This window comes from Herpailurus yagouaroundi, unplaced genomic scaffold (assembly GCF_014898765.1).
Source record: "Herpailurus yagouaroundi ecotype Mexico unplaced genomic scaffold, PumYag 162, whole genome shotgun sequence".
Taxonomy (NCBI): Eukaryota; Metazoa; Chordata; class Mammalia; order Carnivora; family Felidae; genus Herpailurus; species Herpailurus yagouaroundi.
In genome coordinates, this window is record NW_024412403.1 from 1,222,480 (window position 1) to 1,246,784 (window position 24,305).

Consider the following 24,305-nt stretch of genomic DNA (forward strand, 5'->3'; position numbering starts at 1 on the left):
GCCCGCCCGCCCGCGTACCTGGGGAGGCGCGCACCGGGGACCGCGGGGTGAATGACGGCCGGGGGCTGCGGGGTGAGTGCACGGGCCGGGGGCTGCGGGGTCAGTGCACGGGCGTGGGCACGGCCGGCGCGTGCAGGGCGCGACCTGGGCGCACGGTGACCCGTTCCTCCCCGCGGTGGCCGTGGGTCCCGTGAAGGGAGGGACTCGGGCATCGCCCGCCCGCCGCATTTCCCGCCGGTGCTCACGGTGCGCGCACGCTCCGATCCTCTGTGGCGCGACTCGCTCACCTCCGGTCACTTCAGCACCTGTCCGGCTAGTTGGGGTCTGAGCGCCGCCCCGACCCTTCCCCGTCACTGTGGGACTCTTACCCAGGATGGACGGAACCGCGTGGACTCGGCGCTGGCGGCCGGGCACGGTGCCCCGGCAGCACCACCCGTGCGCACGTGCTCCGCCTGCGGGGCAGCGGGGGATCCCCGGTCCACCCACGCGACCCGGAGGGCCCTTGGCGCGCTTCCCAGTCCCTGCCGGGCCCATTGTTCGTCTCCTGCCCCAGAGCTCAGAGGTGCTGAGGGCCATCTTTTTTGGAGGAGCGGTTGCAGCAGGGAGTGCTGGAGATTGTCTGGGAACCCGAGCCTTGTGCTTGCGGTCCTTTCCTGAGTGGACCTGCCCTACATCTGCAGGAGGAAGCTATCCTCCAGGGTCCTGTTTACTTTCCGCGAGTGAAACGCTTGTTCCGGAGAGTCCAGGGTTGTGGCCCAGACACACGCGGCATGTTCAGGGCGCCCAGCCCCAGCCCCACTGGTCTGAGCACAGGTTGGGATCTGAGACAGCTCAGAAGTCCAGAGCATCTAGAAGAAGCTGGTTCCCATGCTGCGCAGAGTGCGGGTAGGGTACAGTTTTTGGAACAGGGTCCCCTGCTGAGACCCTCTCCATAAGGGAGACCGGAGGGCCCTCCTACAGTCCAGACCGAATGAGCAGAACCAGGACTTTCTGGCCTGGGGGAACTGCCTTACTCTGCAGGCGTGGGAGCCCAGTGCCCAGGCCTGAAGGACCCCAGATGGTGTCTCCCCCTGCTGTCTCCCACCATACTGCATTGCTCTGTCTTTGAATCCTTTCGAGTTGGTGCTACTCATTCCTTTCTTACTGAGGGGGCTTTAGTGGATGTCAGCAACTCTGGATATTTTAGTCACTTGTGCTGGGCAGTGATGATCAGCCAGTTTTCAACTTGTGGGTTCGGTGTCTACAGTAGTGACGGCCAGAAGCTGCAATTTTACTCTTTGGAACAGGGAACTGTGTCAAGCGATTTGTGGGGGTCTTTCTTTTTCACTAAGAATGTAATGAACTTCCCTCGTTAACCTGGGGGAACAGTAGCCAGTTTAAAGCACAAAACAAGGCAGGTGGATTTTGCTTTTTTTTTGGTTTTGTGTCTCTAGACTGGGTCCTGGAGGTACAGAATCTCCCCCCCCACCCCCCAGGACGGGTGGTCGGGGGGGGGTATCCCTGTGGGGGCTGTTAGAACCTTCTCTTGGGGGCACTTGCTGGGGTCCTCGGTCCCCTCCCACGACTCTCCTGGTTGGTCGGTGTTTCCTTCGGTTGCCCTGAAGGGGCCTGAAGTTGCATGGCATTGGGCTGGGGTCAGGGCACTTGCGGTCCAGGCCCGTCCTGCTGGCCACTTGCCCTGAGCTCAGTGCCTCATCTGCCTTCTGGGCTGTGCTGCACCTGTGCCCGTGTGGTGGCACCCCTCCTCACCCTCCTGGAGCGTGAGCCTGGGAAGGGCCTGCGTGTTTTCAAGAGAGGACTTTGAGTCCTGGCCGTGGCAGCTGGCCACTCGTCAGGGCTGGTGTCTACACCCAGCCCAGGTGAGTTGAGTGAACTCACCCGAGGCAGACGAAGTCCACCTGAACGTGGGCAGGGCCCCAGCCTCGCTGGCTGAGACCCCTGGCTTCTGAGTTGGCCTTTTTCTCTGATGCTCAGTCGCGGGCACGGGCTGCCTTTCCTCCTGGAGAGGCCGCGTGACAGGGCTTGTCAACACGCACTGGTCCTGTAGTGGTCAACACCTTTTCCCCAGTGGCCAGTGTTAAGAATGGATTTCAAATTAGACTCCGGAGGTTTGGCTCCTGTTTCTGTGTGGCAGGCCGTGCTCCAGGGAGGGGACCAAGCTCCTCCCCTTGAGCCTGTCCTGCCTGGCTCAATTCAGAGTTCCCTGGATTCTGAATTGTCCAGCCTGTACATGCCCAGCCTGTTGAGAAGTTGTTCAAAGTGTGGGAGAGGCACATTCCAAAGTGGACACAAGCCTGATGACCCCAGGGTGTCTCCGTGCAGATAAGCATCACCAGCGACCACTTCACGTGGTGGGTCGTGCCGCGGCCTGCTGTCCTTTGTTCTCGGAGGTCAGGTGGTGGCACTTCAGCTGTGAGGGGTGACCAGAGGGTCAGCTTTGCCACACGTGCCCCGGCTTGTAGGCTCTCTTGCCTCCTTGAGTTCAGCCCTGGGTGCCCCTGCGGTGGGACATCTCACGTCAGGGGTCCTGGAGCGGCTAGGGACGGGGAGGTCCAGGACCGGGCCCCCTCACCCCCGCCCCGAGCTGGAGGAGGCGCGGGGCTCTTACACAACAGTCGGGAGAAATATCTGGAGCAGAAATGCAGGTGCCCAGTTTTGAAGGAACGCTCTGGAGAGTCTGGAGCCTTCCATGCTCCTCCGTGCCTTCACTGCTGTTTCTGCCTCCTGGCACGGGGCAGGGTGAGGCTGGGCCAGCAGCGGGACAGTAAAGGTACTCTCCGTCGCAGGTGGGCGTCTCCACTGCCCCTGGTGCCCGGGCTGAGGAGCCGAGTTCCCCTTTCCGGTGTGCCCGCGGTGGGTGGGAGGCCCCGCTGCTGCACTTCTGCGGAGACCCCTGCTGGGAACCGGTCTCGAGCAAACATTCACAGACACTTCAGGTGGACTTGCCGTGCAGGGGTGACTCAGGCCAGCTCGTGGGCCGCAAGTGTAGAGCGAACACAGCGTGGTCCCCAGAGGTGAGACTTGTGTGCAGGACACTGAGCCGAGGACTTGGAGTGAGCTCTGGGGGCGTGGGGTGGGGGGGAACTTAGCATCATGTGGTCAGAGAACAGAGGCGGCCCCAGAGGCCAGGGCTTCTTCCGGCTGGGGGAGGCCTCTCCTTCACCCCAGCTATTATGGAACTTGGGAGAAGGGCTGGGGCCCTTGGCCACCCAGCAGGTTGAGCCCTGCACAGGGCAGTGTCCCTAGATCTCAGGGATGGAACTGGAGAATGGGCAGGCAGGGAAGGGGCTCTCTGATGCACCGTCTCTGTAGATATTCCCCCCGTCCTCCGTGAGCTCCTCGGTGGTAGGGGCTCCCTGGCCATCACCTGGGCTGTCTCCTCTCATACCCATCCTTCTGGGCATTGAGGCTGGCCCACCTTTGTGTTGTGACCCTGGAGGGCTCCCAGGGGCCCACCTGAGCGATGGTTGGGGTGGGGTGGCCACACTCCCTGGGAGTCCTGACGTTGAGATGTAGCCCTGCACGTCTAGCCAGGGACCGGAGGCAGAGTGTCCTGGGGCGCTGTGTTCTTTCACCTGCTCGGGCCTGCCCGCGGGACGTGTAAGGTGCAGAGTCCTGGGCCGTGACCCAGACCTTCAGACAGCTGCACGGGGAGCTCCTGGCAGTTCTCACTGTAGAGAGGGAAGAACCACTCCTGGGTTTCCGAAGCCTTTGGAGTCCAGGATAGAGAACAAAAAGCATCAGTGTGTTGGGTGCTCGTGTCTGAAACTTGCACCGTTGCCCCAGGACTCAGGGGGTACCAGGTAATGGTAAGTTCTCATTGCTTCTGGAGATGACACCTGTTTGAACAGGATGGCCAAGTCCTCAAGGCCTCTGAGCCCCTGGGAGGGTGGGGACCTGCCCCTGGGGACCCTGGGTTCAGGTGGATTCTTGGCTGTTCACCCTGAGCTGGGGAGCCTGGCTAGGTGAGTGTGGGGTTGCCCTGGCATCCAGGGAGTGTACCTGGGAGTGGGGGAGTGAACTTGAGGGGGTCCCGGGGCAGGGATGGGGGTCCCTGGGGGTGCACCCGAGGTTGGGTGGTTCTCCCTGTGGCCCTGGGCCCCCCATGTGTACGAGTTCCTGGTGGGTTTGGAGGAGGGAATACCAGTCTGTCTGCTGAAGCCATTTGGCCTGTGCGCCCTGCGGCGGTTTTCCGGGGGTGGGGGGAGTTGCAGCTCTGCCTCCTGGCTGACCGGTTCATTTGGCCCCTTGGGAACGTTGAGGGGGCCGGCCCAGGACCTTGTAACTCCTGGGACCACCACCCTCCCTGCCTTTGAAACTCTCAAATTCTTGCAGCTGCCCCTCGCCCCTGCCATCGCACGGAGCCCCCACAGACCCTCCAGCCTGGCTTTGGAGGGGTTCACTGCTGTCCCCCTGGTTTTCCCCGCGTCACGGAAATAAGCGTGGGTGCGTGGAAGGCGGGGACAGGCCTGCTCACGAGGCCACAGTTCACTTTGCTGAGGCTCTGTGCTTCCTGTGGGTGGGGTCTCTGCAGTCACCTGGCTCTTCTGCGGCTCATCCTGGGGGGAGTGTGGGAGCACTTCCTGCTTGGATGGTCTCTGGGCTGCATGTGCTGGGAGTCTGGTGGCTTTTCCTCGGGGTCCCTGGACCACCCCCCACAAGGCTGGTTTCACATCTTGGGAACTTGTTGCGCCCGCTGGGAACTGGAGGGTGTCCCTGCCCGGATCCACACCCTCTACGCACTCTCCTTGAAAGGCCAGGCCGCGCAGGAGCAGAGTTCTCCCTCCGTCTGTCAGCCCCGCCACCCTCTGCACCCAGGGCATCCCTACCCGGCCTGAGCCACAGGGCTCCTTAGCGTGGCTCCTTAGCACGCGTGTCCTCCCCACCCTCCCACGATGCCTGCCTCCCGGGCTTCCTGCTTATTTAAAAAGAAGGGTACATCAGTGCCTTAAATGGAGAGCCAGTGTCACTTGACTTATAGAAACATAGTAACAAAGGGAAACAGCAGCAAACCGAAACCGGAAACTGGACTGGGTCTGACCCCCTGCTGCTCTCTGCTGGAGTAGGCTTAGCCGGTTTGGGAAGCTGCTGTTCACACCTGGGCCAAACAAACCCAAAGTGCCCCCGGGTGCGGCTGCCCTTGGGGGACACCTGGCAGCCCACGCTCCTCCTGCCGCCTCTCAAGGCTCCAGGGTCATTAGGCTGAAGGCCTCTGTCCCATGTGGTCCCTTCCTGTCACCTTGTCACCCTCTCCTCCAGAGGCTCCTGCTTGTCCCTTTGCCCTCCTTGCCCGCAGTCAGTGTCACCCCCAGGCTCGTCTGCCACGTCCTCCGGTGTTGTGCACGGAGCCCCCCCCCCCCCCCCAGCGACGGGACAGCGCCCCCAGGCTGCAGCTCGCTGACTGTGGCCAGGTGTGTGCCAGGCGGCCCGGCAAGGTCTCTTCCTGCCATCTTGGGGCAGCTGGGTCTCCGCACAGGGATGTGTGCAGGTGCCGTGACAGCAGCCGCCGGAGCAGGCTGTCCCCGAGACCTCTCCCGGGGAGGGATTCGTGCCCACCCCACAGTCCATAGCCATTACCGCCGCTGTGAGCACTTGAAATGAGTCTGGTGTGCTTGAGGACTGGATTTTAAGTTGTATTTGGCTTTAGTTGATGTTTAAAGAGCCAATCCCGTGGTGGGTGAGGTATGGGGTGAGGTCGTCCCGGTAGCCCCCGGAGGTGGTGACAGCCCAGTGGGTGCGCCCGGCATCTGGGTTGCTACGGGCTCCGGGGGATTCTCAGGGCTGGGGCCTCTGGGCTCTTCTCCCCGTGTGGACGTTGGGTCCTAACTCCGTGAAAGAAGGGGACGCTCTTCGGTGTTGTTTCTGGGGGGCAGGCAGGGTGGTGTCCACGGGCTGCCGGTTGAGCCGCCCCGATTCTTGCCTCGTCTGTTTCAGGAACAGCCTCCTCTCCTGCAGGGCTGTGGGCGGCCTGGACAGCAAGCATGGTGCCCTCCGGCCAGGTGGCGGAGAAGCAGGAGCCCCCGGAGCTTGGGCGGCACCCTGAGCTCAAATCCTGGAGGTGCCTGGTGTTCTACCTGTGTTTCTATGGCTTCATGGCACAGATGCGGCCCGGGGAGAGCTTCATCACCCCCTACCTCCTGGGCACCGATAAGAACTTCACGCAGGAGCAGGTGCGTGGGCGCGGCATGTGGGGGCGCCCCGGGCCCGAGGTGGCTGAGCCTGCGAGGGCAGGTGGCTATGGGGGTCAGGGGTCCCGATCCCGGCCCCCCTGAGGGCCGCCTCCACACCGAGGGTCAGGCTGTCACTGACCAGGCCAGTTCGAGAGGGATGGCAGTCGAGAGGGATGGCAGCCGAGAGGGATGGCAGCCGAGAGGGATGGCAGCCGAGAGGGATGGCAGCCGAGAGGGATGGCAGCCGAGAGGGATGGCTGGCTGCCCCAGCCGGAGGGGGAGGACCCCGCCCCCGCGGGCTCACCTGCTGAGACGGCTTGCTGGCAGCCTTGGAGGACTGAGGAATTTCCCTTTGATGAGGCAGCCAGGACAGAGGGTCTCCTTGAAACTTGACTAATGAGCTTACACCCTGGGGCAGCAACCGATTACACACCTCCAGCCTTTCCTTCTCCACAAAACTAAAGGACCCAAGGGCTGTTGGTCAATGAATCCCTCGGTCAGGGCTTCTGTGCCAGCTCTGCTTACCGCCTGGCTCTCCTGCCCGACCTGTTCCCGGCCCAGGCTCCCTGCTCACTCATCCCTGCCCTTCGGCCTCTGGCCACCCGTCCCCTCCAGCGTGTGCGCCAGCCCCTGTGTCCCCTGTCACCGTGTCTGAACTGTGGGTCATGCTGAGCTGCTGCCTTCCTTGCTCCCTGAGAGCTTGTCACCGTCCCCTTGCACACCTGAGACTTGTTTAAGTCAAGTGGCGTTGCCGAGGCCTGACCCTCAAAGTAGCCGCCTTGGGAAAGATGGAAATACCCGCCTGACCGGCTCGCAGGAGGTCTAACCCTGCATGTGACAGCACCTGATCCCAGAGCCAGTCACTTCCGCGGGGGGGGGGGGGGGCCGGTGCCCCCCCAACCCCCACTCAGGCTCTCTGGCCCTCCTCCCGCGCTCACTGGTGGGCCGGGTGGCTGTCGCTCTCAGGAGCACTGCTGTCCGGAGGGGCGGCCGGCCCTCATCGGAATAAGCGCGTATGCGAAGCTCCATTCAAATAACAAGAAAAACAAGAAAAATGTCTGCAGCAAAGTTATAAAGCTCATCTGCCTGCTCTCCAGTTGCACGTGAACTGATCGAATACAGATGATCCTTGAACTTGGGGCTTAGGGGTGCCCAACCCCTGTGCAGTTAGTTACTGATAGCCCACGGTTGACCAGGAGCCTTGCCGACAGCGTGAACAGTTAACACGTATTCCCTGTGTCATGTGTGTTCCATATTTTATCCTTATAGCAATGGAAGCTAGAGAAAAAAGTGTTTTTAAGAACATCGTAAGGAAGAGAAAACAATGTGGCACTTGGACTATATTTACTGAAAACAAGCTGGAGACAAGGGGACCCACGCAGTTCAGACTGTGGTTCAAGTGTCCGCTGTGGGGGGTTCCAGACATTCAGCCAGACCACCAGCCCCGTGGACGCCATCAGACGGGCAGCAGAGGCGGGCAGGCTGTGCTCACGGCTGCTCGGCGGGGCCCACGGGTGGCGCAGCTGTGAGCTGGCTGGCTTGTGTCCGCACAGCCGCTGCGGCTTCTCGCTGCTGGGCCGACTGGGGACGCTGGTCCCCACAGGCTCGGGCTGATGTGACATTCATGCACCCTGGGGGTGGAACCGCAGAGCTTTCACCCGGTGCTTAGGTGGCCTCCAGGCTGTCCCTACCCCAGCCCCCGGCAGGTGTACTGGGCCTGGCCACGCACACGTGGCTTCCGTTTCCCTCGCCAGCATCTGATTGGTGCTGTTGAGTTTCTGCCCATCTGATCGCAGCGAACAGCCGGTGTGCTGCTGGATTGTGTTTCTCTGCTCTCCGTGTGGTCCGCGGGGCCTGGCTGTCACCTGGCTGTCTCTGTGCTCGCAGGCCAGCCTCCGTGTCCTCCTCCGGGGCTGTCTGCCTTCTGGTTGCCCTTTGGGGTCACGTGTTTCTCCTAGTCTGGGCTGGTCTCCCCCGCTTTGTAAGCTTTAGTCTGGCCAGATGGTCCACGGTTCATGCTGTGAGGTCGCCTGACATGGCCCCCCCTCCGCCGCAGACTTAGGAAGTGCCTTGGGGAGGGGACGGGTCCTGCTCTGCACCCGCAGGCCTGTCATTCCTTTGCATCCAGGCTGCCTGGCTGAGTCCTGCTGCCGCAGCCCCCACGGAAAGCCCCCGCCCGGGACCACTGACCGCCATCCTCACGGGGCTGACACCACCTGGTGCCCTCCTCAGTGAAGGTCCCCGTGTCATTCCCGCCCTCGCCTCAGGCGGTTCTCCATGCGCGTACAGGCTCCGCCTGGCATCAGCTCTGGTGTTTCCTCCCGGAGTTTGGGTAGGCCGTGGCTCTGCCCTGCCCCCTTCGTCCCCCTCCTCAGAACCCGCTGGTCTCCATCCTGGTGCCCCATCCTCCCTGCCTTCCCACGGCTGCTGTGGGGCCCGGCCGAGCCGGCCCGATCCGAGAAGGAGCAGCCCGGAAGCCACCTGGATCTAGGTCTGGGCACGGTTTCCACGCTTTCCCCGTCAGCCTGGACCAGACCCTAGCGGGATGGGAATGCGTCCAGGCGACGCTAGGCTCGGGCCGGGACGAGGCTGACCTCGTGCCAGGGCCGGGCCACGTGACAGCTGCCGTCTGCCCTGGGGACCTCGTGGGTGCCCTCTCCTCCAGGAACTTCCCCGTGTGACATGGGTCAGCCGTTTGCCAGGCCTGAGGGGAAGCCGAGTGGGGCTGCGGGGCGGGGCTGGGGGTCGTTAGGAGACATCGTAAGTGAGGGCCGTTTGATGTTCTTGGAGACTGTAAACACGGTTCCAGACCCCCCTGCAGCTGGGACCCTGTGGCTCTTGGTGACCAAGTGCAGGTTCATCTTTCCCCTGGGGCCCACCTGCACCGAGTGTCCCAGAATGTCCTGGGGCTTTTGTGCACGGTGTCTCGGGGGCCACGGCCTGGGGGTCATCCTCAGCTTCCCATGGCCATGTGGGTTTAAGAGGCCACCAGCCAGGGAAGTTCTGTCACGGGCCCCTGTGTCTCAGAGCTGGGTCTCCCGACGGCCTTCCTTGGGCCCTGAGGCTTGTCCCATGCACGAGGGCAGAAACAGGTCTCCACACTCGGCCCGGGACCATCTGTGGCCAGCCGGGCCCATCACGCAGCATCCCCTGGGCGGGCAGGCGCCGGGGCCGCAGAACTCCCCGGCTGAACCATCTGAAGCGCTGGGTCCACGTGGCGTCCCAGAGCCTGGTAGGTGGTGGGCACGGCCCCCCCGTGCTGACCCAGGGTCGACTCCGGGGCCTCGGAGCCTGCTGGTTTTCGGGGCCGAGGGCCCCCTGGGCTGTCTCCGGGATTGCTCTGTGGTCCGAGTCAGGTTTGGCGCCCTGAGTCCGGTGGGTCCCCAGGGAGGCTGCAGCCTCTGGGGGCCCACCTGTGCCTGCCCCGGTGGATCCGAGCCACGGCCAGAGCCCCGTGGTGGGGTCCAGTGGCATTGGGTGCACGGGCTTCCCACCCAGTGTCCCTGTGCCCCGGGACCGAGTGAGGGTGGTGGCCGGTGCCCTCCCCCAGCAGACAGGCGTGAGGGGGGCCTGGCCGGGCCCTGCTGTTGCCTCTGGCCCGGTTCCCTTTTCCTTGTGGTTTCTTCCCTTCCTTCTGGTCTGTGAAACCTGTTGTGCGCACTCGTCGTCTGCGGCCTTTCCTTCTGAGACCGGAGTGTAAGTTGGTCACAACTGTGACCAAGGAGAAGCCACATCGTGTTTCTGTATCACGAGGAACAAACAAAGCTGGGTTAGCACGTGACAGCGTCATGACTGCTCGTTAGCGAGGCAGTCCCCGGCGTCCCGGGCCCGCCGTCCCGTGCGAGGCAGCCCCCGGCGTCCTGTGCTGGGAGCGGCGTGCCCGCGGGGCCGGCGTGCCGTGGTGTGGACGTGGTTGGCGCGCCGGGCCGCCAGGCGCAGTCCCGACGGCCGTGTGTTTTTATCGGATGTAGTAAGGCGGGAAAACGCCGACGGCCCGGGGGCGGGGGGCGGCCGGGGCGCTCGAGGGGCCGCGGTGTCACGAGCCTGCCGTCCCACAGGTCACCAACGAGATCACGCCGGTGCTGTCCTACTCCTACCTGGCGGTGCTGGTGCCCGTCTTCCTGCTCACCGACTACCTGCGCTACAAGCCGGTGCTGGTGCTGCAGGGCCTGAGCTACATCTCCGTGTGGCTGCTGCTGCTGCTGGGCGACTCCGTGCTGCACATGCAGTTCATGGAGCTCTTCTACAGCCTCACCATGGCCGCCCGCATCGCCTACTCCTCCTACGTCTTCTCGCTCGTGTGCCCGGCCCGCTACCAGCGCATGGCCGGCTACTCGCGCACGGCCGTGCTGCTGGGCGTCTTCGCCAGCTCCGTGCTGGGCCAGCTGCTGGTCACCGTGGGCCGGGTCCCCTTCTCCACGGTCAACTACATCTCCCTGGGCTTCCTCACCTTCAGCCTGGTCCTCGCCCTCTTCCTGAAGCGCCCCAAGCGCAGCCTCTTCTTCAACCGCGCCGCCCCCGCGCGCCACGGGGCCTCGCCTTCCGAGCTGGACCGCATGAACCCGGCCCCCTCCCAGCCCGCGGACGCCAAGCCGGGCCGGGCGCTGCTGGGGGCCTGGCGGGACTGGACCCTGGTGCGCATGCTCCGGGAGCTGGGGGACCACCTGCGGCTGCCGCAGCTGCGCCTCTGGTCCCTCTGGTGGGTCTTCAACTCGGCCGCCTACTACCTGATCGTCTACTACGTGCACATCCTGTGGAACGTGGTCCACCCCACCACGGACGCCTCCTCTGTCTACAACGGGGGGGCGGATGCCGCGTCCACCCTGCTCGGTACGCCCACGGCCCCGCCGGCCTCGCCCGCCCCGCCCGCCTCCCCAGGACGGCCGTGACGCGCCCTGTCTCCCCAGGTGCCATCACCTCCTTCTCCGCGGGCTTCGTGAAGATCCGCTGGGCGCTGTGGGCGAAGCTGGTCATCGCGGGCGTGACGGCGGTGCAGGCTGCGTTGGTCTTCCTCATGTACAGCACGAGCAACATCTGGCTGTGCTACGTGGCCTTTGTGCTCTTCCGTGGCGCCTACCAGTTCCTGGTGCCCATCGCCACGTGAGTTGACTGGAGCGGGGCGGGCCGTGTGAGGCCGTGGTCTGGGTGGCCGCTTAAGAGCCAGAGCTACAGCCTGGCCAGTGGCGGGTGGCCGGAGGGCCACACGCCTTCCTCCTGCTCGTTGGGAATGGACAGGCTGCCTGCATGTGTTAAGAGGCCTCCCTTCCAGAATGTTCTGTGGGGAGCAGAGGGGGCACGTGCAGGCAGCGTGGAGCTAGCGGGGCGGTGTGCTCTCTTACTGGGAGGAACAGTGAACCTAGCGTGCCCCCCCCGCTAGGGGCCCAGCTGTCCCTTGTCCGTGGCACGGCTTGTCCCGGCTTTCGTGACCCCGAGCTCGGCACGGAGCCTACCACGTGTGGCATCGGCATCCCTTCTGCTTCTCCCGTGGCGGCTACTTGGTGTCCACAGTTACCAGCCCTTGTAATGTCCTTCCTCCCTGCTCCCTGGCCTGTTTTTGAGGCCCCGGGCGCTGCTGTGGCCCTGACTGTGGCGCGAGGCCCTTCTTGTCCCTTTCCGCGGCAGGGCACGGTGACACATAGCCAAGGAGTAGCCAGGTGCTGCCCTCAGCCCACTTGTGCCTTCCAGAACTTTCTCCAGCCCACGTCTTGCTTGCTCCTAAGATCCTCTGTGTATTCCTTTGAACTGACCCTTTCACGAAGCTGTATGCTGTTGCCACACATGTTCACACCAATTGTGCCCACGCCCCACACGTGTAGGAGCCTCCCTCCCTCCCTCCCTCCTTGAGCTGCCTGCACCCAAGGTCGGCTTGGGTCTGTTACCAGCTCCCCTGCCCGGCCCTGGTTCCCCTCTGGGCCTCACCCCTCCTGGTCACCCCTGATCAGATCATCTGTCCGCACTCGATCTTGAGCTCACATGGCATCTTCAGGCTCCTAGCTCCTTGGTGTCGCCTCACGGAAGTGCCAGTCCCCAGCTTTGCTCTCCACACTCGGTCCACACCCGCCCAGGTGTCCCTCCTCTTCCGTTGGGGAGAGCCGAGCTCTGCCAGACGCCCCGGGGACGGTTTCCTCGGAAGACGCCCAGCCTGCTCCCCGTGGCCGGGGCCACCTCCCCTGACGGCCCCCTGTGTGGCCCGCTGGTCCTCCCTGCCTCCTGTCCCTCCTCGCCCTCTCTCAGCCTGCAAATGTCCCCAGGGCGTCTCGTTGGCCAGGAGCACCACGGTCAGCACCGGAAAGGGCTCCGGGTCATCTGCTGTGACTGCTGTGCACTCGATACGTCTCCTCCTTGGGCGTTTGTGCTGATTGTAGGAATGCAGAAAGGGCGGGATACGACGCGGGCTGGCGTGGAGAACGGCCCTTCTAGCTCCACCGCCAGGCCTGCTGCGGCCGTCGGGGTGTCTGGGCTGACCCGGGACCACGCTCGTCCCGCTGCGGCCCTGCCCCGCACACTTAGCTGTGTGCTTCGGTGTCACAGGTGCAGACGCAGTCGGTCCTCTCGGTCCTCTCGGTGATGCTGTACGGCTGGTCCCCAGGTGACTGGGATGCCACGTGCGATGTTTCCCTGTGACTGAGAGCCCTGAGGTCGATAGCCCCTCATCTGCGTTTATTCCTCCAGATTCTGATGGCCGCAGATGGGTCCCAGGAGGGACTGGCCAGGCGGGGGCACGTGCCCTAGAAGACGGTAGATCCTGGGCGGGCACACGGTGGCCCTGCGGGCCCCTTGCCTTTCGTAGGGACAGTTTGCATCTGGCCTCTCCTGCTGGGTTCTGTACTGTCCCTCGGGCAACCGGATGTGGTGGGAGCTTCTCGCCGTGTGCCCCTTGTCACGTCTCAGTTGCTCCCACCCGGGGCTGTGGAACACAGGAGACACGCGGGGCAGGTGGCCAGGGACCCGGCCCAGCTTGGGTTTCCTCACTCTGCGTCAGTCTCGCTGCTGCTCATGCCGGCGGGGGCCCTTCCTTGTTCCCCACCCAGCACAGCGGCCCCTCCGCTTCTGTCACCCTCTTGAAAGGCTCCTTGCGTATTTTCCTTCATTCTTCAGAACTTCGGAATGTTTTTTTATCCAGTTGTTTTTAGAGGCACCTCGGGGATTTTCGCGGAAGCACCTTCAAATGTTCACTTTTCTGCAGAGGACTGGGAGCCGTGTGCATATTCGTTCCTCTTGCTTTTTCTTGTTTGTTTTACTGTTCTGCCCCTAATTTCTCGAGTCGTGAAAGAACAGTGATTCCAGAACCCTCGTGATTTCTGCCTGTTCTCACGAGGCTCTCGGGGCTCTGTTTACTCTGTCCCAGAATTACCAGGAGATGTTCTGGACGTCTTCCCGGGGTGTGTGTTGTCCTCGGTGTTGCACGCACACAGCTTGCGCAGGGCTCGGAGCGCCGCCTGGGTCCCCGGCCGGTCGTGCCGGTTCCCTTTGTGCGGTGGGCGCGCCCCGTGCCGAAGCTGCGTCTGAGCTCGGCTGCTTTCCCATTCAGCTTTCAGATCGCGTCCTCTCTTTCTAAAGAGCTCTGTGCCCTGGTGTTCGGAGTCAACACATTCTTCGCCACCGTCCTCAAGACCATCGTCATCCTCATCGTTGCCGACAAGCGGTGTCTGGGCCTCCCGGTGCGCTCGCAGGTGAGTCCCTTTCAGCCTCGCGTCCTGGGGACGGAAGCCTCTGGAGGGGTGTTCGGCCAGCGGCATCTCCCCTCCAAAGGGTCTGGGTCCGCGGGTCCGCTGCAGGGGCGGCGTGGGCAGGGTGGGCTGGGGCAGAGCAGGAGCAGGGAGGGAAGGTTCAGCTGTGGTTGGGCTGCCCCGTCCCGGGGGCCCAGGCTGGGGCCGGGCAGGCCCCCTGGTCTGGGCAGTGCACAGCCAGCCCTGCTTAGGCTGCTGGGGCCCCCGAGGCCGCCCAGATGCCGGCCCCCCTGAGCAGCCCCCGGCGTCCCCCACACCGGCTGATGTCCCAGGAAGGACAGAGGTATGGCCGTGAGCCCCTCCCTGTGTGGTTACAGCTCACCGCCCGTTTGAGGTCTCTGCCTTTGATGTCAAAACCTATCCGGCCTGGGCCCTGACCCTCACTTGAGCTGTTTTTTGTCCGCAAGACAGGAGAGTGGACCTGGGGTTGACCTGGGTGCGCGCGGGCCCCTGTCTGGTCCCTCCCTCCATCCAACTCTGGGCAGGTCCTCGGTGCCTCTGAGAAGAGCTTGAGAGTTCTGTCCCCTGTGAGGTTGGGGGACGTTCCACGTGTGACTCTGGCTAGTCTCGGCCACAGTGCGACCCCTCGGGCAAGCTGGAATTAGCCAGAGGGCAGGCCCGCAGGAGGGAGGCAGTCAGGCTCCTGGGGACCACTCCGCCCCACCCGTGGCCGGACACGTACCCTGAGCCTGGGGGCATGCAGCCTCCCGTCTGCCTGGAGCCTGGACCTCAGTGGGCTTGGGCTCCCTGGAGAAGTCCCGGCCTCTGAGCTGAGTTGGCACTACTTTGGTGACCCCAGAGTTGACTGGAAAGAGGCGCCGGGCGGGGACAGACCCTCTTGTTTGGAAACTGGCCTGCGGGGTTTGAAAACACTGGTTAGGAGAATAACATGTGAAGCGCTTGCTCCTGTCTGCCGAGCGCCCCCCTGTGGATGTGCTCTGTGTGGTAGACTGTGCTGGGAGCGGCCGGCATCCAAAGTGTGCGTTAGTCGTGTTACTGGTGGAGTTGCCGGGCCACGGGAGGTTGTTAGTAAGTTGGGGGGCGTCCGGAGTTCTGTGCGGCCCCGCACCCGTATGCCTGTGGGGTCGGCGGTATGAGGTCCGCCCGTTCTGTGCCTCTCTGGCCCATCTGTCCATCCTGATGGGGTTTTTGCAGAGCAAAACTTCCAGATTTGATCAGCTCTGGTTTACCTGTTTCTCCCTTTATGGGTCTGGGCTTGGCATCACGTGGAAGAACTTTTTGCGTGGCCCGGGCTCTCGAGAGTCTTCCCCAATCTCTTTCTTAAAGTTTCATGGGTTTACCTTTAAGTCTGACCCACGCGGACTTAAGTTTTGTGTGAGGTCAAAGGCCGCCTCTGTCCGGACGGCCCGTTGCCCGGCCCCGCTTGTCGAAGAGACCGTCCTTTCTCTGTCCAACTGCTGCCTCACTGTTGTCAGAATCGCGTTGCGCGTGTTTGTGCGGGTCTGTTTCTGGGCTCTCGGGCCACCCACGGAGCTGGACACCTGCCCGTCTGCCACCGCCACCGCGTCCTGCTCGCCAGCTCCATGGTGAGCTCTGAAATTGGGCAGACTGATTGCCCCAGCTTTGAAGCGTGTTTTCAGGATTGTTTCCACCTTCTAGTTTCCTTGCCTTTCTCTGTAAGTTTTATTTATTTTTTAAAACTTTTTTAAAGTTTATTTTGAGAGAGAGAGAGCAAGCATTGGAGGGGCAGAGAGAGGGAGAGAGAATCCCAAGCAGGCTCCACACTGTCATCACGGAGCCCGACATGGGGCTTGAAGCCACAAACTGTGAGATGATCCGAGCCGAAACCGAGGGTCGGACGCTTAACCGACCGAGCCACCCAGGCTCCCCAGCCTTTCTGTGTAAATTTTAGAGTCAACTTGTCTACCTACAAAAATTCTTGCTGGAATTTTGCTGCGACTCACAGTAAGCCCGTGTCTGTTCGGGGAGAATTGGCATCTTCGCTCTGTTTCCAGTCTGTGAACGTGGTGTGTGTCTGCATTTGTGTGGAGAGTCCTTGATTTCCTCTCGCATCTTGCACTTTCCGGCAAACGAGTATTGTACGTGCTTTCTTAGGTTTATGCCTAAGTATTTCATTGTGTTTTGAGCAATTGTGAGTGGTAGTGTATTTTAACATTCGTGTCCACACTCGTCTGCCGGGGCTGCCATATGGAAGCACCAGACGCTGGGCAACTCACAATCCTGGAAGCTCAGAGTCTAAGGTCAGGGTGTGCGCAGAGCTCGGTGCTCCCGAGGGCTTGCTGGCACGTAGACGTCGTCTTCTGTGTCCTCATGTGAACTTTTCTCCGTGTGTGTGCACGTCTGGTGTCCCTCTCTGCTTCCAGGAACAGGGGTCACATTGGATCAGGGCCCACTGTTATGACCCCTCCGACCTTAATTGCCTCTTTGAAGGCCCTGTCTCCAAACACAGTCCCATTGGAGGTGGGGGCCTGCACACATGGCTTCGGTCCAGCAGCACCGTGTGCTCGTTGAGAACACGTAGGGATACACCCGATACTCGGGTGTTGGTGTTTTATAGCCTTGCTGTGGCCATTCGTTAGTTCCAGGAGGTGGTTTGTTTTTCATATGCTTTTTCTTTCGTTTTCTTGCCTTAGTGCAGCTGGCTCAGACTTCCTCCTTATTGTTTCCTTCTTTTTACTTGCTTTAGATTCATATTCATCTTTTTCTAGGTTCTCGAAATGGGAATTTAGATCAATGACCCGAGGCTTCGTTTTTATTTTATTTTTATTTTAGAGAGCACGCGAGCAGGGGCGAGGGGCAGAGGGAGGGAGGGGATCTTAAATGGGCTCCGCGCGAAGCGTGCCCAACACGGGGCTCGGTCCCAAGACCCTGGGATCATGACCTGAGCCTAAATTAAGAGTCAGACGCTCAACCGACTGGGCCACCCGGGTGCCCCTTGAGGCTTCTTCTCTAACATTCGCATTTAGTGCTGCGCGTGGAGTCCCCTCTCCTGCCGCTTCAGCCGCGTCCCACAGATCGGGAAGCTGCATTTTCATTTTTGTTCATCTCACTGTATCTTTTTATTTCTCTTTGACCCATAATTATTGCAGATGGTCTTGTTTGGTTTCCAAGTGTTTTGAGAGTTTCCTGTTATCTTTGTTGTTGATTTCCATTTTGATTCTATTTTGTGATCAGTGAATACAGTCTATCTGATTGCAGTCCTTTTAAATTTGTCGAGGTTTGTTTTCTGGCCCAGGATGTGGTTTATCTTATTATATGTTATGTGGGACCCTTGAAAAGAATGTGAATTCTCCTTTTGTTGGGTGGAGTGTTTTATAAATTCCAGTTAGATCTGATTGATGGTGGTATTGATTTAATCTGTCTCCCTGTGGATTTTGTCTCATCCCATTGTTGAGAGAGGAGTGTTGGCATCTCCATCCTTAATTGTGGCTTTCATTGTTGCTGCTTTCAGTTCCATCGTGTTTTTCTTCACGTGTTTTTAGGTCTTTTGTTTGTTGCACACACCTTGGGGATTGTGGGGATTGCAGTGTGTTTTGATGGATTGAGCTTCGGATCATTATGAAATGTCCTTCTCTGCCTCTGGTCATTTTTTCTTCTCTGACGTCTACTTCACCTAATATCAACATAGGCACTCCTGTTTTCTTTAAAAAAATTTTTTTAAATGTTTATTTTCGAGAGAGAGAGAGAGAGAGAGCACAAGCGAGCAGGGAGGGGCAGAGAGAGATGGAGACACAGAATCCGAAGCAGGTTGCGGTCTCCCAGCTGTCAGCAGAGAGCCCAACGCGGGGCTCGAACTCACGAACCATGAGATCATGAGCTGAGCTGAACTCATACGCTTAATTGACTGAGCCACCAGGTGCCCCTCTGTTTTCCTTTAATTAACATTTGTGTGATACACATTTTTACATCCTTTTACTTTTTACCTGACTGTATTGTTATATTTGAAATGAGTTCCTTGTAGACTACATATGATTGAGTCATGTTTTATCATCTATTCTGCAAACGTCTGTCTTAAGTGGTGAACGTAGACCATTTATGTTTAGTGAAATTATTGACGTGTTAGAGTTTACATCTGCCGTATCATTTTCTGTTTTCCTTTTCTTCTCCTTTGTATTTTCTGTGCCTTCCTATGGATTGTTTGCACATTCTTTAGAGTTTCATTTTATTTATCTGTTGTGTTTTTGAGTGTATCTCTTGCTATAGCTTTTTTGATGGCGACTGTGTGTTAAATAACCTATTTGAGCGAAGTATAGAAATCTTATCTCCTACCATGTCATTCTACCTTCCACTGTTTTTATTTATTTATTCATTAAAAAAAATTTTTTTTTGAATGTTTATTTTTGACAGAGAGAGAGGGAGAGAGCGAGCATGAGCCAGGGAGGGGCAGAGAGAGAGGGAGACACAGAGTCCAAAGCAAGCTCCAGGCTCCGAGCTGTCAGCACAGAACCCGACATGGGGCTCAAACTCATGAACTGGGAGATCATGACCTGAGCCGAAGTCGGACACTCAACCGACTGAGCCGCCCATCGCCCCTACCTTCCACTGTTAATAGTATAGTTGTCTCAAGTATTTTCTCTACGTATCATTACAGCCATATAAGTTAGGGTTCCAAATTTTGCTTTAACTATCAAACACTTAGAAATTTCTAGAAGAGAAAGAAAGGCTTCTGTTTACCCATGATTTGGCTCACTGTGTTTTGTCTTCCCCGTTGATCCAGGGTTTCTTCTTAACGATTTCCTTTCTGTTCAGAGAATTCTCCTTTAAGCCCTTCTTTTAGGGTAGGTCAGCTGGTGACAACTTCTTCTGTTAGTTTTTCCTTTTTCTGAGAATCTCTTGATTTCCTTTTCATTCCCAAAGGAGATGATACTGGATATAGGCTTCTAGGCTGATAGTTTTTTCTTTTAACTTTGAAGAAAAATGTGTCACATCCTTGTGGTCTTAACTGGCTTCTGATGAAAAAGTCCACTGCTTTTCCCTTAAGGTGTTGCTTTTTCCTGGCTACTCGCAAGGCTTTTCTTTTTCCTTTGCCTTTAGCTTCTTCAGAAGTTTAAATATGGTGTGTGTTGGTCTGATTTTCTTTGGGTTTGTCCTGTGTGTGTGGTTCCCTGAGCATCTTGAATCTGTAGGTTTATTTCTCACTAAATTTGGAGAATTTCTAGCCACTATTTCCTCAAGTTTTCCAGCCCTATCCTCTTTCTTTTCGTGGGATTCGCATGACACAACATCACATCTTTTGTCACATAAGGGAATGAAGCTCTGCTTAGGATTTCTTTCTTTTTTAGACTTGTTTTCTCTCTGTTTAGATTTGGTGGTTTCCATCGCCCCATCTTCCAGTTCGTTGATTGTTTTCTCTGTCCTGTCTGTTCTGTTCTGTTGTTGAAACCATTGAGTTTTTAGTTTGGTTATTGTGTTTTCAATTCTAGCTGTTCTTTGTCTCTTCCATTTCTTTTCTTAGAGTTTTCGACCTGTTCCAAGAGTGTTCATGCTCAGTGAAACAGTTTCACCATGCTGTGTTAAAGTCTCTCTCAGATAATTTTAACATCCCTGTCGTCCCTGTGACGGCATCTGTAGATTGTATTCATTCAGTTAGAGATCTTTGTGGTTCTAAGTGATTGTTTTATTAAAGCCTGGACATTTCGGAGATTATGTTAAGAGATCTGCATCTTACTGAAACCCTCCACTTTAACTGCTTTTTCCTGACACTGCTCCAGCAGAGGAAGTTGGGGACATGTGCCTTGTTACAGCCAGGCGGGTGGAAGTTCAGGCTCTGTGCTCAGACCTCCTGACCAAGAGGGAGCTGGGGGGGCTCCTCCCTCCTCCTGCCTGCCTGGCAAGGACGGGGGTTCCAGTTCTCCCCACCTGGCTTCCAGCCTCCAGTGGTTACAAGGCGGGGGGTGCCTTGTGACCGCTCCCACATGGCCTCCAGTGACACCACCGGGGATGGGGTGTTCTCCCTGCTGCTGGGCGATGGTACGAGTCCTCGACCCACAGGGCTGGGGTTTGGGGGTTGTTACCGCCTGGGGAGAGTGAAAGTCCAGGCTTTCTGTGTGGTTTCTGCCGGGGTGAACTTTCCAGCTCCCCACTGGGCCTTCACCACCATCTGACGGGGGCCCCATTGTAGTCTGGGTAATGAGGGTGGGGTTCAGCCATTGTAGGGCTGTTCCCTCTGTCCGTTTCCTGTCCTGATGGGCTGTCCCTCTCCAGTCCCAGTCCTTTTGCTGGAAAGAACAGCTTTTATTGTTTTTTTTTTGTTTGTTTTTTTCCCCCTTCATTAGCTGGCATTTCTGGGTTGCTGGTTTTTTTTTTTTTTTTTTTAATTTTTTTTAATGTTTATTTATTTCTGAGAGAGACAGAGACAGAATGTGAGTGGGTTGGGGCAGAGAGAGAGGGAGGCACAGAATCCGAAGCAGGCTCCAGGCCCCGAGCTGTCAGCACAGAGCCCCATGCGGGGCTCGAACTCACGAGCTGTGAGATCATGACCTGAGCTGAAGTCGGACGCTCAACCGACTGAGCCACCCAGGCGCCCCTGGTTTCGTTTCTAAAATTACAGCACAAAATTAGAAAAGCCCGGGGGACACATTGGTGTTTGTCCTCAGCCTCCAGGGCTCCTAGCTGGTGAACTGCCTTCGTCTGTGTGCTCTGTGTGTGACGTCCAGAGCGTCAGCCGTACCTGGGGGAGGAGTGGGGAAAACACATCCGCTCCATCTGCCTGGAAGCAGTGTCCGTCATGGTTCATTTCCCGGTTTTGCTTGTGAAGATGAGCTTTTCCCAGAAAGGCACGGAGAGGGGCCTGCGGGGAGCGGAGCGCCAAGGTCTCGGGCAGGACCCACGCCTGGTCTGGCCCGCAGACGCCCGGAACCGCCTGGACTGCCTGTCCCGGCGGTCACGAGACTCAGGAGGGACGTTCCCACGTTCTGGGCGCTCCGCGCAGCTGCACCGATCCCCGGGACAGAGACTGGCTTGGGGCTTGCGTCTGGGCTCTGCCGTGTGGGAAGTTCCCGCACACGCTTGTCCTTGTGCCCTCGGCAGCCGTGGGAACTTGGCCCACAGAATGAAGCTCATGTTTGTTATCTTAAATCGAGCGGAGCATCTTGGGGTAGATCACAAGGGCCACGCGATGCAGGGAAACTGCCAGGGCTTGTGGGAAAGCGGTGGGGGCCCCCCCAGGGCTCGTCCTGGAGCAGGGCAGAGGGCGGGCCCTGCCCACTGTGGAGACCTGCTCCTGGCCTGTCCCCCGACCCTCGGGCACCCAGCCCCACTCCTGCAGTGTTCCTATGGCCTCAGCGGGAGGAGGGAGAGCCGGGGAGGAATCCACAGGCCCCTTCCCGCCCCTGCCCCTCACCTGCCTGGGCTGACCTCACCCCTACCCCTCTCTGTTCTAGTTCCTCGTCTACTTTGTGTACTTCCTAGTGCTGTTCATTGTCTACCTCTCGGCGGCCATGCTGGTGATCCTGCGGCACCTCCGGGAAGGCCGCCACCCACCCCCAGCCCTGCCCCCGCCCCAGGAGGAGAAGGCCGAGCAGGTGCTGAGCCTGCAGGACAGAGGCCTCAGTGGCCCGAAGCCGGAAGCCCCCCCGCCGGCCCTGGAGGACAGCGTGTGGACGGCAGGGTTGGCCTCTCGGGAACAGAACCAGCAGCCCGAGGCCAAAGCCTGACCCAGGCCGGCCTAGCGGGAGGCCAGGCTCCTCTGGCACCGGAGGCAGCCCGTGCACCGTGCTCCACGTCATGGGGCCTTGATGTCTCAGAAGGGATGTCTCTTCGCAGCTGGCCCAGGACCCGGGTTCCGGCACGGTCCACATTCCAGTGTTCGCATTGTGGAGCCAGGGACTGACGGGGACCCTAGGTGGGATATCCCTGTGACCCACACCCCAAGGGCTTGTCTGGCGATGGCCCTGAGTACTGGTTCTCGTCCCCATCCCGCTGCCTGCTGGGGCACTGCGGGCTGGCTTGCTGTCCCCGTGGCGGGGAGGGGGGTCTCATGTGCCCACCAGGCCACTCTGCCTTCACCCCGCCCCCCACAAGAGGCAGGTCCTGCTTGTTCCTGGGGACCAGTGAGGGGGTCAAGATGCCAGCCTCAGGGACTCAGTCCCCCACAGGGTATCCTGTGCCCTGCAGGGCCAGGCCGGGATCCCTGATTCCCATAGCCTGTGGCTAAACTTGGTAAGGCCAGTTGTCCAGGTACTTGCTTTAGACTATGTCCCTTTCCTAAAGAAAGTTGACCCAAATGAGAAGCCTCAGTGGGCTTCTCTTTCCGGGCGAGACGCCAGGCATTGGCCGCTGGCAGACATTTGCCCGTCAGGTGGAAGCAGGGATGCAGGGGCCCTGGAGCCACGCTTCTCCCCCAGCGGGCTAACCCTGACCTACCTCACTGGTGACTGCGGACCACTTGGGGTCACTCGCCCACGTGCCGGCCCACACGGGACCCACCCTGAGCACACCACCTCAGATGCAAGACCGTCGGCTCTCCCCAAAATCAAACCCCAAGCCCCACACGTGGAGGGGCTCCTGGTCTTGTACTAACCTGGCGTGGGTGGGGGCGGCTGGTCAGGAGGCCAAGAAGAGGGCCCCGGCCCCAGGCAGGAACCCAAACCAGGCCCCCACGGCCTCGAGCTGAGCACAGCCCCCTCCTACAGCCCTGTCTTGAGAAGCGCCCACGCCCTGCGGGAAGGGAAGGCCAGCTGCTCGGAGCCAGCTTGGTGCAGAGAGGTTGGAGCAGCCCTCCTGGAGAGGAGCTGCCTGCATCCAGGGATCCCTGAGGTCCGCTTGTCGGGGGCAGGGTGTCTCAGGAGGCTGCCCTGAGGCTGCAGGAGGATGCTGGGGGGCGGGGCATCCACAGGGGGCCTCCCCGCTGACTCCCCACCCCACCCACCCCATGCCCCAGGGACCCCGCGGGGAGGGGCAGTGCTCTTCCCCTTCCATGCTCAGGGATCCTGCGGGACTTGGCGGGTGGAGGGCGGTGCCTCTCCCCTCTGGTCACTGACCTCATGATGCAGGCCCTTTGCTCTTGCCCCCACCCTGACCTGCGAATGCTCCCATCGGTGGGTGGCCCAGCCACCTGGCCCCATGGTGGGTTCCGCGTGCTGCAGCAGCTCTGGGGAGAACATGGGTGCTGGGTCTACACCCCGGCTTGCCTGTGCGGACTGCCGGCCGTCCCCAGGGACGCTCCGGAGACAAGGTTTAGGGCACCAGCATCCCCGTGCACGTGTGTGCATCTGACATCCGTGTACATCTAGCCACGCCCACCTGTGCCCCTTCAGCGGGACCCAACAGCAGGACAAAGACCCCCACGCTCTGTCTCACGATAACGAAGGCTGCTTCCAAACCGAGTGTCCGTGCAAAACGCTGTTTTTATTTGGAGCCTGTTTGGAAACCACATTACACAGCAGGACCGGCTGCCGTGGTTTACAGGGCAGTGTTGAGACAGCAGACCTGAGGCGCTTGGCTCCGTGCCCACGACCCAGCACAGCCACCAGGGGGGAGGGACCCTGGGGGTGCCCCCAGAATGCCCCCTTCAGAGTGCTTTGTCTACACGGCCTCGGGTCCCAGAGCTCGGCAAGGCCGGTCTCAGGTGAGCCGTGTCCTGGCTGAGGACAGGTGTCGCGATCCTGTTTGCCCCTGTGCCTTGTTTTAAGTAAGCTTCGTGCCCAGTGTGGAGCCCAACATGGGGCTTGAACCCACAAACCATGAGATCATGATCTGAGCTGAGATTGAGTCGGACACTTAACCAACCGAGCCACGCATGCACCCCTTTCCTCTGTGGTTTTTTGAACTCTGTGTCCCATGAAGATAAACCTGGGGCCCTGGACTCAGCAGGCAGTTCTGGCCGGGCACCTGGGAGCGGGAGTAGGTTTGGGCCCAGTTGGGTTCCGGGATGTGCTCCTGGGCAAGGCTAGGGAAGCCTCTGCTCTGGGAATCCTTGCCTCAGCAAAGGGGTTTTGGATCTGGGCGGGGCCCGGGGACAGGACACTGCCATCCCTGGGTTGTGGGCCCCTCAACTCCTAGCCTGGGGGCGTCTGGCTGGCTCAGTCCGTAGAGCTCTTGATGTCAGGGTTGTGAGTTTGAGCCCCACGCTGGGGGTAGAGATTAAAAATCTCCCCGCAGGGCCTTGGCTGGATTGAGCTCCACGTGGGAAGCCGGTGTGGGACAGAACTGAAGACGCACCTGCCCCGTGTGCAGGCTGGCTCCCAGCCACCAGCACAAGGTGGTGTTGGGGTAAAGGCCATAGCCTGGGGGCAGCAGTGGCCCCTGAGTTTGGGGCTGGCTCTAGCCCGGAGGTGGCTGCGGAGGCCAAGGAGAAATGGCCCCACGCTGTGCCCTTGGCCTGAGCTGCCCCAGCAGCTCACAGCTGGGGACCGAGGCCCCACCCGGCCCCCGCCAGGCCCTCCGCACGCACACCTCCCCAAGTCAGTATGTTCCTTTGCCT

At 59.9% G+C, this 24,305-nt stretch overlaps 1 protein-coding gene across 9 annotated transcripts; it reads left to right on the forward strand.

Annotated features, from left to right (window-relative positions):
* Positions 1-23,986, forward strand: SLC19A1 (solute carrier family 19 member 1). Of its 9 annotated transcripts, none has more exons than XM_040483732.1 (7): positions 7-72; positions 5,935-6,170; positions 10,229-11,000; positions 11,078-11,270; positions 13,731-13,843; positions 21,265-21,725; positions 22,516-23,986. In XM_040483732.1, the coding sequence occupies exons 2-6, from the start codon at positions 5,982-5,984 to the stop codon at positions 21,711-21,713; spliced, it is 1,716 nt and encodes a 571-aa protein (XP_040339666.1). In that variant the 5' UTR covers positions 7-72; positions 5,935-5,981; the 3' UTR covers positions 21,714-21,725; positions 22,516-23,986. The 9 variants fall into 9 exon arrangements, with proteins under 9 accessions (XP_040339668.1, XP_040339666.1, XP_040339669.1 ...); XM_040483735.1 differs by lacking the exon at positions 22,516-23,986 and adding an exon at positions 20,479-20,612 and having other exon boundaries at positions 13,702-13,843; positions 21,265-21,403; XM_040483731.1 differs by lacking the exon at positions 7-72 and adding exons at positions 3,158-3,809; positions 5,260-5,411 and having other exon boundaries at positions 21,265-23,986.
* Positions 23,987-24,305: the final 319 nt, after the last annotated feature.